Consider the following 12,193-nt stretch of genomic DNA (forward strand, 5'->3'; position numbering starts at 1 on the left):
GACTTCACATCCCATTTCAAGCTGGAAAGCGCTTCCTTTGGACAGCACTGATGAGGGTTACTGGGCAGGAGTCAGCGTAAAGATATATAAGTATCAGTCCTTACAGAGTATCGAAAATACAAGGTTAGGATAATGAAGACAATAGAAAATAGATGTAACTGGAGCAGCAACAATAATAGAACTCTGTCCTGCTTTAATCTGAACGACTGAATCTCAGCGATGGGACCTCAGAAACTGGACTCCACCAGCTGACCCGTGACAGACATTCACAAAATATAGGCGAGTCACAATAAAAGTGAAGAAGGTAGTTATTTGTATTTCTTCAGTGAAATCTCTTTCTCTTTCTTTTTCTCTACCCTAACGAACCACGATTGACATTTAAGTTGAAAAGTGAAAAGTCATATTAGTTGGATGACATCAGCATGATGAATCGAGGTGCAGCATCATCTTCTAGCTCTTTTTACATGCATTATCTGCATTTTGGAGCGTGTGATAAGAGTTTTATGGTAAAATGCAGATATGAGCATTTTGAAACCTTAAAACTGCAGTCATTTTCTGCTTTTTGTCTTTTATATTGTGCGCTGGGCACCGAGGAACACCGTAGTTATGCATCTTTAAGTGTGGCTGCGTTGTGGAAACAGTGCGTCTGAACTCTAACATGGTTTCCAGATGACGCTCTCATTTCACATATTTCTGAGAGAAAAATCCAGTTAGAGCTAAAAAGAAAACAGGTAAACAGCACGTTGTTGGCTGTTTCATGAATGAATGCTTCTTTCATCTTTAAAACTGGTTAATATAAAAACTTTAGGGAACATAAAATGATTGTATTTTCCAGACTTTAGGCAAAATAATGATAGTTAAAATCATGCAAACAAAATAATATGGTAACGTAAGCACATGCTCAGCTGTTATTTGTAGAGTCTCTATAGATCTCCTTTTAATGCTATTTAAGCCCATATTTGATATTGAACAGAACTGAGAGTTAGGAAGAACGACTGTAATCCAGATGTTTTAACATCATCACCTGGATCTCTCCAAGTCTGCGTCCTGTCTCCACTCCTCTACAGCCTGAACACTGATGACTGTAGGAGTCGCTATGACAACAGATTCAGTTTGAAATTGCCTGATGATTATTTCATTTTAAATCTCCTCAAGGACATTGCACTTAGCAGACGCTTTTATCCAAAGTAACTTACAACAGTGGAATATGATAAACCCAGAGTACCGTAGTAGATGACAAAATGAGAGCAGTTAAATCAGTGTTCAAATAAATGCAAACTTTTTCAGTTTATGACTAAACGTGTTCGTGGAGGAGGAAAGTTCTCAGAGATGCGTGAATGTAGAGACGGAAGACTCGGCTGTTGTGGCCGCTAGTAACTTGTTTCAGGGTTGAGGAACACCGTGAGGGAAGAGTCTGGACCGGGGTCTCCTTGTTGGAGGGGAGGTCATGGCCCTTCTCTGTTCTTGTGAAGAGCACAGTGCTCACGAAGGGGTGGAAGCCTTTATGATCGAGTTTTTTATAAACATGAGATCCCCACCAGATCACATGGTAGACAAATGTCAGCCTTGTGTTTTATACGAGCAGCCGTGGGGAGCCAGTGAAGCTCAGCGAACAGTGAACTCATCAAACATGATCCAGCCACTCCTCTATGGTGATCGTGTGGAGAGGGTCTCAGACTCCCACTCCTTAAGAGTCGAAATCAGCGAGAACCTGTCCTATGGGGACAAACACTGCTGAACTAGTAGGTCCAAAGGGGGCTCTACTCCCTCAGGGGTCTGAGAAAGAACCACATCTCTGAGAAAGCGCTTGACCTTCTACCACTGCACAGCAGAGAGCATCGCCACATCCTGCCCTGTCCATGGTTCTGCTGCTGTACAGTAGCACAGAATAAAGCGCTCCGAGTCTCACTGAAGACCTCTACTTTCCCCACTGTCACTATCAAGAGGATTCGTCACAGCACATCAAACACATCTGACATTTCAGATCCAGAAAGAACAAAAGAAACTGTTTCTTCCTTTCAGCTATCGCTGTGACACGCTCCCTAAATCCTGGATTAAGGTTCTGCGTCACACCAACGCAGAGCACACGCCGCTGCTGTGACGCCATCGTGAACCCTTCAGACTTCTCCAACACTCCATTTCGCTGCGGTGCAGTACCCACCGCGAGCGCTGGGGGCATGCGATCTTTTCCTGAATGGTTTATCCGACTTTTCCAGTCATAGTGAATCAAAGAGATAAGGACAACTATTGTGCAAAAAACCAAAACAAGATAAATCACACATACACGAGGAAAAGAGCGCTGAAAGTTCACGACTGTTTCACGAACCGGAACCGGGAATGCGTTGCTACCAAGCGAACCAATCACAGCCCTCTCGGTCTGCGTTTGGTCTGCGACCTCTTGACGCATATTTACAATTTTTGGGAGGTGCACGTCAGGCACGGCGTGGCCTGCGGCGTGGGGTGAGCGACGCGGCGCAACCTGTGGTGCACGCTCGGTGTCGATTTGTTGCAGAACCATAATCCAGTCTTAACTGATGTAGTGCACGTTCATCTCATGATGGGTCTCACACTTACACCAGATTCACATTCACACCGGCTGCACAACCAGTGCAACATGACGCTTGTACAGTCTGTGACACTTTTCTTCCTCTTTTTGCATTATTATTCAGATACGATACTTTAATCTTTTTGACTGAGTGACTTTGTTTTTTACACATAGATACACATACTTTATTTTTATATTCAACAATGTCCGGTGGCTACAATGACAGGAAAGATATTCTGATTATGATTCAGAGCTGTGACGCGTGCCGTCTGGGTTGATTTAAACACCAGACATGTTGCCACATTTGGAAAATCTTTGTAGCGGCTTGATCACACAAGCTGGAAGGTCAACTAGGAGGGCATCGCAGCAATCGAGGCGGGATAGATCCATGGGCTGTAAAGGGAGATGAGTTGCATATTGAGTCAAGTGCGGCCTTATTATTTGTATGCTGTGGAGAGCAAAGCGGCACAACTGGGACACCGTGGTCAGAGAAGGATAACTCTCCCAGGTTCTTTGTAACCTTTGTGGGTAGTACAAAATACAATATTAATGTCAATATTGAGGCTGAAGGAATGGCGGACAAGGAAAATTATCTATTGGTTAATGAAGTTGTTGGTGTGTCATATTTGAAACTTACTCACTCATCACTCATCTTCTTCCGCTTGTCCGTTCCCGGGTCGCGGGGGCAGCAGCCTCAGCAGGGATGCCCAGACTTCCTTCACCCAGACACTTCCTCCAGCTCTTCCGGGGGGAGTCCGAGGCGTTCCCAGGCAAGCCGAGAGACATAGTCTCTCCAGCGTGTCCTGGCATGTCCCGGAGGGACATGCCTGGAACACCTCTCTAGGGAAGCGTCCAGGAGGATCCGGTACAGATGCCCAAGCCACCTCAGCTGACTCCTCTCAAAGTGAAGGAGCAGCGGCTCGACTCATCTCGGCCGCTTGTATCCGCGATCTTGTCCTTTCGGTCACTACCCAAAGTTCATGACCATAGGTGAGGGTAGGGGCGTAGATTGACCGGTAAATCGAGAGCTTCGCCTTTCAACTCAGCTCCCTCTTCACCACGACGGTCCGGTACATCGACCGCATAACTGCGGACGCTGCACCGATCCGTCTGTCAATCTCCCGCTCCATCGTTCCCTCACTCGTGAACAAGACCCTGAGATACTTGAACTCCTCCACCTGTCATACATTTACCTACATACATACATGCCTTCTCCACCCACCCGGAGAAGGCACGCCACCCTTTCCTGGTGGAGAAGCATGGCCTCGGTTTTGGAGGTGCTGATTCTCATCCCTGCCGCGTCGCACTCGGCCGCAAACCGCCCCAGCACATGCTGAAGGTCCCGGTCTGATGAAGCCAACAGTACAATATTCATTCATTCATCTTCTCCCGCTTCATCCGTTACCGGGTCGCGGGGGCAGCAGCCTCAGCAGAGATGCCCAGACTTCCCTCACCCCAGACACCTCCTCCAGCTCTTCCGGGGGGAGTCCGAGGCGTTCCCAGGCCAGCCGAGAGACATAGTCTCTCCAGCGTGTCCTGGGTCTTCCCCGGGGTCTCCTCCCGGTGGGACATGCCTGGAACACCTCCCTAGGGAGGCGTCCAGGAGGCATCCGGTACAGATGCCCAAGCCACCTCAGCTGACTCCTCTCAATGTGGAGGAGTAGCGGCTCGACTCCGAGCTCCTCCCGGGTGACCGAACTCCTCACCCTATCTCTAAGGGAGCGTCCAGCCACCCTGCGGAGGAAACTCATCTCGGCCGCTTGTATCCGCGATCTTGTCCTTTCGGTCACTACCCAAAGTTCATGACCATAGGTGAGGGTAGGGGCGTAGATTGACCGGTAAATCGAGAGCTTCGCCTTTCGACTCAGCTCCCTCTTTACCACGACGGTCCAGTACATCGACCGCATTACTGCGGACGCTGCACCGATCCGCCTGTCAATCTCACGCTCCATTGTTCCCTCACTCGTGAACAGGATCCCGAGATACTTGAACTCCTCCACCTGAGGCAGGACTTCTCCACCCACCCGGAGAAGGCATGCCACCCTTTTCCGGTACAACAGTACAATATTATCCGCAAAAAGCAGAGAAGAAATCCTGAGGTTCCCAAACCGGATCCCCTCCGGCCCCTGGCTACGCCTAGAAATCCTGTCCTATATTTGAAACTCAATGTGAGTCAAACTAAAACTATTTTGTTGTGCTGAGCCTGTTTTTTTTTTTTTTATGTGCTCTTATGGAAACCCGAACCTCAAGGCTCAGAAAACCAGGAAGATCTGCAGTGAAAGGCTGGGATCTCATTGAAATGTTGTCTGACCTCTTCTCTGTGTGGGTTTTTTGAATGAATGAGTCATGACGTGTTTTCTGACCTCTTCAGAGTCGATGGAGGTTCAAGATTGGCAGGTAGCCTCAGCTGGTGGCTTGAAAGGTTAATAAAGTTTATTTGTGACATAACTTTGGCCACACTTACTATGAATGTCTGACATCTGGCTAAAGTAAATGTATGACAGGACCATTTTTAGTTCAGGCAGTGGTGCTGTGGGGGTCACGGATGGAAAGATGATGTTGAGAGGAAATTATCATCAGTTGTTTGACAAACCTGCAGCATCAGTTATTTTCTTTCTTATTTAAAGGATCATGCCCCGTGATACACAACCGACTCTTAGCAAGATGTACTGTACACGGAGCGTTTTTGACCACGTCTATTATCCAAAGACAGAACGTCATAGTTTACAAGACATGTCTTTAACAGCCTCTTAACCGGACTGAAACAGTCGGAAAACATCAGCATCATTTAGGTAGAGAAGAGCTGACGGTTGTGTGTGTGTGTGTGTGTGTGTGTGTGTGTGTGTGTGTGTGTGTGTGTGTGTGTGTGTGTGTGTGTGTGTGTGTCCTAGTTCCTATCTAGCTCCTATATTCTCCCTCTCCATGACAAGTGTGCCTCCATTTTGATGTTATCTGGAAAGGAAGCACCAGTGAGCTTGTGAACGCTTCATCCTTCTCATCAGAGCTCCATAAAGCATTTGCTTCAAATATTAATTCTACCATAAACACCAGTGGATGTTACTCAATGAAATGTCTGCACTTACTTTTTTTTTTACAAGAATATCGTCAAAATTGTCTTTAAATAACTACATGAGACTGTTATTAATGTGTGTGCAGACTTTTGCACATCTGAACTTCAAGCAGGCTCTGCAGTTGTGAGGAACGTGGCAGGTTAGAGATCCTGTCTATGCCATCCAGACAGAAGGGGGCGCTGTTTATGTATTTAATGTGCAGAACTCAAAGTCCAGATATGTGAAACCTTATTTTAATCATGTATCCGACACCGTGTCGTGTGGTGAAACATTTATATCGTTATTTAATCAAAAGCTGTTGCAGCAGATTTACCTCATAAAGGCATGACACCATGAATTCACAAGTCACATTCATGAAAGAAGGAGCACACAGTCCAACTATTGACGGACAAAAAAAACAAACATCTCCATTGGACATTTGAAGAAAAAAGAAAATAAAAACATGAAAATACTAAACGTCAAAACGGAGTTCCTCACAGTAGTCAACATTTGATCCAAATATTTCATCAATATCTGATCTCACGGGACAAGAACACATATCGGTGCGTCACGCGTCAGCGCGTAATCGATCCACTTCAAACGTTGACTCCTATAATGTCTAAATATGATGCAAACAGACAGACAGCGAGCGTGCTGATGTGGTGACGGGGCTGAACCTTTCCATTGTCCTGGGGGCTGATGTGGAAGCGACAAGCAGGTACAAGTGAGACCTTTACAAAAATACCAGCATGCGTAAAGTTTGAGAGGTGAACTGTCCGTGAGACCCCGTCACACGGGGGGCAGGGAGTGGGGGGTCCTCAGTTTTTAAACATGTCACAGAGCAGTTTCTCCATGGGAGTGTTTCCGATGGTCCTGTGGAAGAACAGCAGCTCTATCCGCTCCGAGTTGACGAAGCGCAGAGACGGGAGAAGGAGCAGCAGCTTCCCGAACCTGCGGCCGGAGGAGAGACGCGTTATAATAATAATAATAATAATAATAATCATAATCATAATCATAATAATAATCATAATAATAATCATAATAATTAATAATGATAATAATAATAATAATAATAACATTATTATTATTTATAATAATAATAATAATGATAATAATAATACTACTAATAACAATATTATTATTATTATTTATAATAATAATAATAATAATAATAATAATAATAATAATATAATAATAATAATAATAATAATAATAATAACAATAATAATAATAATATATAATAATAATAATATATAATAATAATAATAATAATTAGAATGATAATGTAATAATAATGATAATAATAATAATAATATAATAATAATAATAATAATAATAATAATAATGATAATGATAATAATGATAATAGTAATAATAATAATAATAATAATAATAATAATATAATAATAATAATAATAATAATAATAATAATAATAATAATAATAATAATAATTTGGTAATCTCAAAGTCTCAAAGAAGGCCATGAGAATAAACACGGAGAAACACCGTCCCCCTCCTCATCTGTGATTCCTAATCATGATCTAACTCAATTCGGGACACTTATATTGACACTGAAAAAGTCAGAAAAATACATAATTATGTAAAAACAACAGATTCTGAGGAGGACTTTGTGTTTGGCGCCCTCTACTGGCTGCAACCCGCTCACGGAAAATCATCTCTGTTTGTCAGCTTTCAAATGAGCGGCTCCTTCTATCTAATGGAAAAAGAGGTTTCAGGTAGGTGGTCACCTGGCCGGCTGGCTGGGGTAGTGTGAGCGGATGTGCTGTCCCAGCATGACCTGGGACTGATCCTGCAGGTTCTCCACTTGCTCTGGATCCTTCAGGCCTCGGGTCTCTGAGTGGGAGAAGAAAGCAGTCCGTGAGTCACAAATACCGCTGAGCAATATCTGTCTGAAACGGCATCTACACATGGTGTTAGCATTATTATTTTAGCTCAGTTTTAGCCTATTATTAGATTCATTTTTATGAAGAAAAAGGGTAAATGTTGATCTTTTTTAGGAAGAAAAGTCCCACTGATTTAGCGGTTTAGATTTCTTTCACTACAAAAATCGGAAATAAAACCGAAAGAAATGTATATCCGGAGTTCCGTCCGAGGCCGTTAGTTGTCACGGTGACTGAGTGACTTTGCTGTCCGAACCTGGCTTGAAGAGCACGATGGCCTTGAGGCAGGCGAACTCGGTGGGGTCGACGGCGAGGGCCTTGAAGCGGCTGAAGACCTCCTGCAGCAGGCGCAGGTCCAGGCTGGTGTAGCTGGTCTTGGCCTGCATGCCGGGGCACAGGTCGGGCAGCGACAGCAGCGGGCAGCTGTCCAGCGGCAGAGACCACTGGATGGCACAGAGCAGGAACAGCTCGCTCCACGCCTCCTCCAGCAGGATCACCTGGTGATGGGGAACAAAAAGATGGTTGATAGTTGGAAAAAGGTTTCTTCTCTTTAAAGGCCAGCAGATTGATTGAATGCTGTATTCCTTTTCATGAACTAAGTAATCAATTAAAGGAAGGGTATGTAGTAGAAAATTGGGGGAATATTTGTACACATTTGTACCATTTTTCTTTTTACCTAATTTTGTTTCATGAATTGAAAAAAAAAAAAGTCTGGTCACAAATGGGTTTCCATACATAAATATTATGAATGGAATTAGCTGCATTAGATTTATGTTTAGACTGTAACTCCAACTTACACTTGTTTTCATTTTACTTGGAATAACATTATACACATAAAAACAGACAAGAATCAGTGGGTTGCAGGCGTACCTGGTCTCTGAAGGGCAGGTTGGAAAACACAGGCAGGTTTTTAGCCCACTTCACCGACATGAAGAGCAGCCTGGCCGAGGTCTCGTACACGTTCTCCGAGCTGGACGGGTACAGGGCCATGTGGTACTCCGACGACGCTCTCTCCGGCTCGTTGCTGGTCACGTCGATGTTTTCATCCACTGGAACAGAGAGTCGGAGGTCAGAGCCGACCATATGCAGGAAACCCTGCTAAGTTTATTTACTGACACCATGAGCTTTACTTTGTTAAAGTCCGGGAGAGAAGTTTGCTTCTGTTGTTTTAAAAGTTTTAAAAGGGCATAAACTGAAAAGTCTCAGGTGAACATAGTTGTGTAGCAAAAAATGCACTATTTCACTAAAATTATATGGAACCAATATATTTTTAAATATAGCTCCTCCCACTTTCCCCTTTCACCCTGAAATATTTGAGTTTATTGTTTTCAGTGGATGCATTTCACTTTACTCAGTGACCTTTTGTCACCTTTTGCACATCCAGCAAACTACTTTTTCTTAGGGTTTTTTGTGCAAAAACTTGATATTTGATAAAAAATAGAAGGTAATCCTGTTACTTTGGTTACCAAACAACATCTACTGTGAGAACTGTGGACCACATTTGGAAGACAAATGTTTGAAAGTGTGAGGTGTGAGTAAGTTTCCGTCCTCACCGTCCTCGGGCTCCAGCTTGGCGCAGGTCTCGGCCGTCATGAGGCTGGCCATGAAGCGGTGGTTGTTCTGGGGGCTGATGCAGCGCGGCGGGGCGACCGAGGACGTGATGGCCATGGAGGAGGTGATGTGAGGCCACGTGATGACAGAGCCGTTGGAGGAGGAGGAGGAAGAGGAGGAGGAAGAGGAGGAGGAGGTGGGTTCCCGCGTGGTGGCCAGGTGCTCCTTCTCCGGGTCCACATCGATGGAGTCCAGGCGGACCTGGGCTGTGCTGCGGGGCTGGCGCTCGTTCTGGACCGCTGCAGAGAGGAAGAGGGGGGGGTCAGGAAACTCAGCTTTAGATGTGACCTCAACTTTCATTTAGATCTGCAGACTGATGGATGGAAACTCACCATCCTTGTTCATGCCAGCCTGCAGGCACTTCTTCAGACGGCACGCCTGGCACTGGTTTCGATGGGCTTTGTCCACCGGACACATGCCCGTCCCAGCCTGGCACCTGTTGACCCAGAAAACAACCTGCTCAACAGCCACTTCACTCAAAACTAACCAATTAAACTAATTAAAACACATGTTTTTACTTCATTTAAGCCTAAAAGTGAGAACAATTATTTTTAAAGTTGATTAGTTTTAATTTCTTTCATTTTTAGGTTTGTTTCATTATTTCAGTTTAGTTTTTGTGAATTCAACAAGCGCAACAGTAGGTTTAGTTTTAGTTGAATTTTAATCTGGTTTTAGTTTTTGAGGGATCGACTTGAAGGTATTGACCAAAAAACAGAAATTTAGAAAGAGACAATCCTACTAACAATGGACAGAATGAAAATAAATTATTATTTAATAAAAAATAAGTGCCAAACATCAAACAAACAAGGCGAGAAACCAAAATAGGAACAAAGTTCATCTAACCTGCAGCTCTGTTTCCTTAAAGTTACATCTGCGTTGTTAATTTTAGTTTGTATTTAGTTTTTGTTTCATAAAAAAACTTTAGTTTTTATTTCAGTTAACAGGATTATTTTCAGTTTGAGTCTTCATTTTTGTTAATTATATTTAGTTATTTAGTTTAGTTATTAAAATGTAGGAAAAAAAATATTTTTTTTTTCTTTAAATCCCAGTTAGTAATTTCACATTTCATCTAAATACAAGACCTTCAGTTACAAAGTTTTGTGTTTAGGAGTGTTTTTATTTCTGTTTTTTTTTTTTTTTAGTGGCCCAAATAACATAAATATCTTCAGTTTCTCAACTCAAATCAAATTGACATTTCTTGATTGTTTATTTTTTTACAGCTTTTGTTGTTAATTCATACAAAAATGAGTTTTTATTTAGTCTGATTATGCTGACTGCTAAAAGTTATAAAATGTCTAAGCATCAATTACAGCCTTATTTAGAGCTAATTATCTAAATGATAAGAGAGCAGAAAACTGAAGACGTCAGGCTGATGAAATGCTGCTTCTTCGTCATTTTTAAACTTTGAATTGTCCCTGGTTTCCCATGATGCACCTGAGACGGTAAACAAACTGAAAGCACAGGTGAGCCTGGCCTTACCTGTAGATGAGCCTCCTGCGGACGCTGCGCTTGAAGAAGCCGCTGCAGCCGTTGCAGGCGTAGATGCCGTAGTGTTTCCCGCTGCTGGTGTCTCCGCACACCTTGCAGACCAGAGCCGGGCTCAGGGCCTTCCCCGGCGGCGGGCTCTTGGCTGCAGGGACAGAGGACAGGTCGGTTAGTGTCTGTGCCAGCGGGGCAGACTGCAGCTCCACCCTCACATGAAACACAGGAGTGGTGCAGCAGGAACGTGGGCCTGAAAAAGCCTTTTAATGTTGCGTTGTACATTTAAAATTCTTACATAATCCAATTTATTTTGGCTCCCATTCTCTGGTTTAACTAAGTATATTTGTATTTAAGGATTGCTCTAGAATCACTAAAGATTTGGTTTTTAATCTAGTTGGTTTCCAATTAAATTTGAAACAAACCAACAACAAAATGTGTATAATAATTTGGCCTGTTTTTGTTGAAGACCAAGTGTGGGTCCAGTCCTTTGGGCGTCCTGGTTAGTGCAGGTGGACGTGTGCTCGTACCTCCTCGGCCGTCCTCCGTCCCGCCGCTGCTGGATGATCCAGTGGGAGAAGATGATGGCATCATGGGGATCTTCGACAGGTGATCCTCCATCATTTTTCCTCTGAAAAAAATGTCTCCTCGACGATCAAAACCTGGAGATCCTCGGTCCTCTTCCACGGAGCTTGAAGTATTTAATGTCCACAATCAACTCTCTTGATAAAGTTCCTTGGCCGTGGGGTCTCTGGCGGGAACCCGGGCGCCTCTACTGTCCCTTTGGTGCGGTGATGCAGATGGACGGGGGTCCTGTCACGGGCTCAGACTCACACTTGTTGCAGGTCTGTGCTGTCCCTGAGGCCGTCGGGGTCTGTCAGTGTCTGCGGGCTCTCCTCGCCAGCAGGTCCTCAAAAGGGAACCCGGGGGGTGGAGGGGGAGGATTAGCCCCAAGCGCTGTGTAAGCAGCATGCTTATTTGTCATCCTCTTAATCTTTACTGTTCATCTACTGCATCAATCAGTCACATTGCCAGAACGTTGGTGCTGGTCGGGGACGCGGGCCGTCACTGGGTCCACAAACATCTGCTGCGTCAAATTCAGAAGCGTCCACTGTAGAGCTGTAACCTGAGCGTCGCCGTCCAGCTCCGTCTCTTTCTGGCTCCTCTGTCCACATCAGTCAGCGCTCGTCTTCAGTGTCGATGATTACATGAGGCACACATCATTAAATATACCTGCCTCTTCAATATGTATTCCCCTCTTTTCCATCCTTTTCAGTCCCTGAATTTCAGCTGGGCCCCCCTCACCTCTCACCCCTCACCCCCCCGCGCTGTATATTTGAGCTGAATGATTGCTTCCCATTCATAATGACTCCCAGTGTTTGCCGAGGAACTGCCTATTAACTCCCGTTTCCTTCTTTCTGGACGAACCGGAGGTAATCCGTCGGCTGGGGAGTAAAAGGTCACCAAGGGAATAAGAGAAATTTGAAGGTCTGATGTTTTGGGGTCTCTTGTCTATTATTAACTAAATTTATCATATAGGCGACATTTACATAGACAACAAAACTCAGCCGCAGGGGTTCATGACATATGCAGAAGGAGACAAAAGG

General features: G+C 44.3%; 1 protein-coding gene across 1 annotated transcript; it reads right to left on the minus strand.

Moving 5' to 3' along the window:
- Positions 1-5,875: 5,875 nt before the first annotated feature.
- Positions 5,876-11,483, minus strand: LOC133419585 (photoreceptor-specific nuclear receptor-like). The gene is made up of 8 exons (XM_061708840.1): positions 11,117-11,483; positions 10,587-10,737; positions 9,440-9,543; positions 9,050-9,346; positions 8,367-8,545; positions 7,753-7,993; positions 7,344-7,449; positions 5,876-6,546 (listed from the first exon to the last, which is right to left on the minus strand). The coding sequence occupies exons 1-8, from the start codon at positions 11,208-11,210 to the stop codon at positions 6,414-6,416; spliced, it is 1,305 nt and encodes a 434-aa protein (XP_061564824.1). The 5' UTR covers positions 11,211-11,483; the 3' UTR covers positions 5,876-6,413.
- Between the last annotated feature and the right edge of the window lie 710 nt (positions 11,484-12,193).

Source organism: Cololabis saira, chromosome 2 (genome assembly GCF_033807715.1).
Source record: "Cololabis saira isolate AMF1-May2022 chromosome 2, fColSai1.1, whole genome shotgun sequence".
In the NCBI taxonomy this organism is placed as follows: domain Eukaryota; kingdom Metazoa; phylum Chordata; class Actinopteri; order Beloniformes; family Belonidae; genus Cololabis; species Cololabis saira.

Bases quoted from the DNA above. Each gene is read 5' to 3' on its own strand.
- LOC133419585 (XM_061708840.1), bottom strand. From the start codon at position 11,210: ATGATGGAGGATCACCTGTCGAAGATCCCCATGATGCCATCATCTTCT. The intron at 9,347-9,439 runs GTGAGTTTCCAT...TCCTCTCTGCAG, and splicing joins GGCTGGCATGAACAAGGATG to CGGTCCAGAACGAGCGCCAG. The intron at 6,547-7,343 runs GTGACCACCTAC...CTCCGGCCGCAG, and splicing joins TACCCCAGCCAGCCGGCCAG to GTTCGGGAAGCTGCTGCTCC.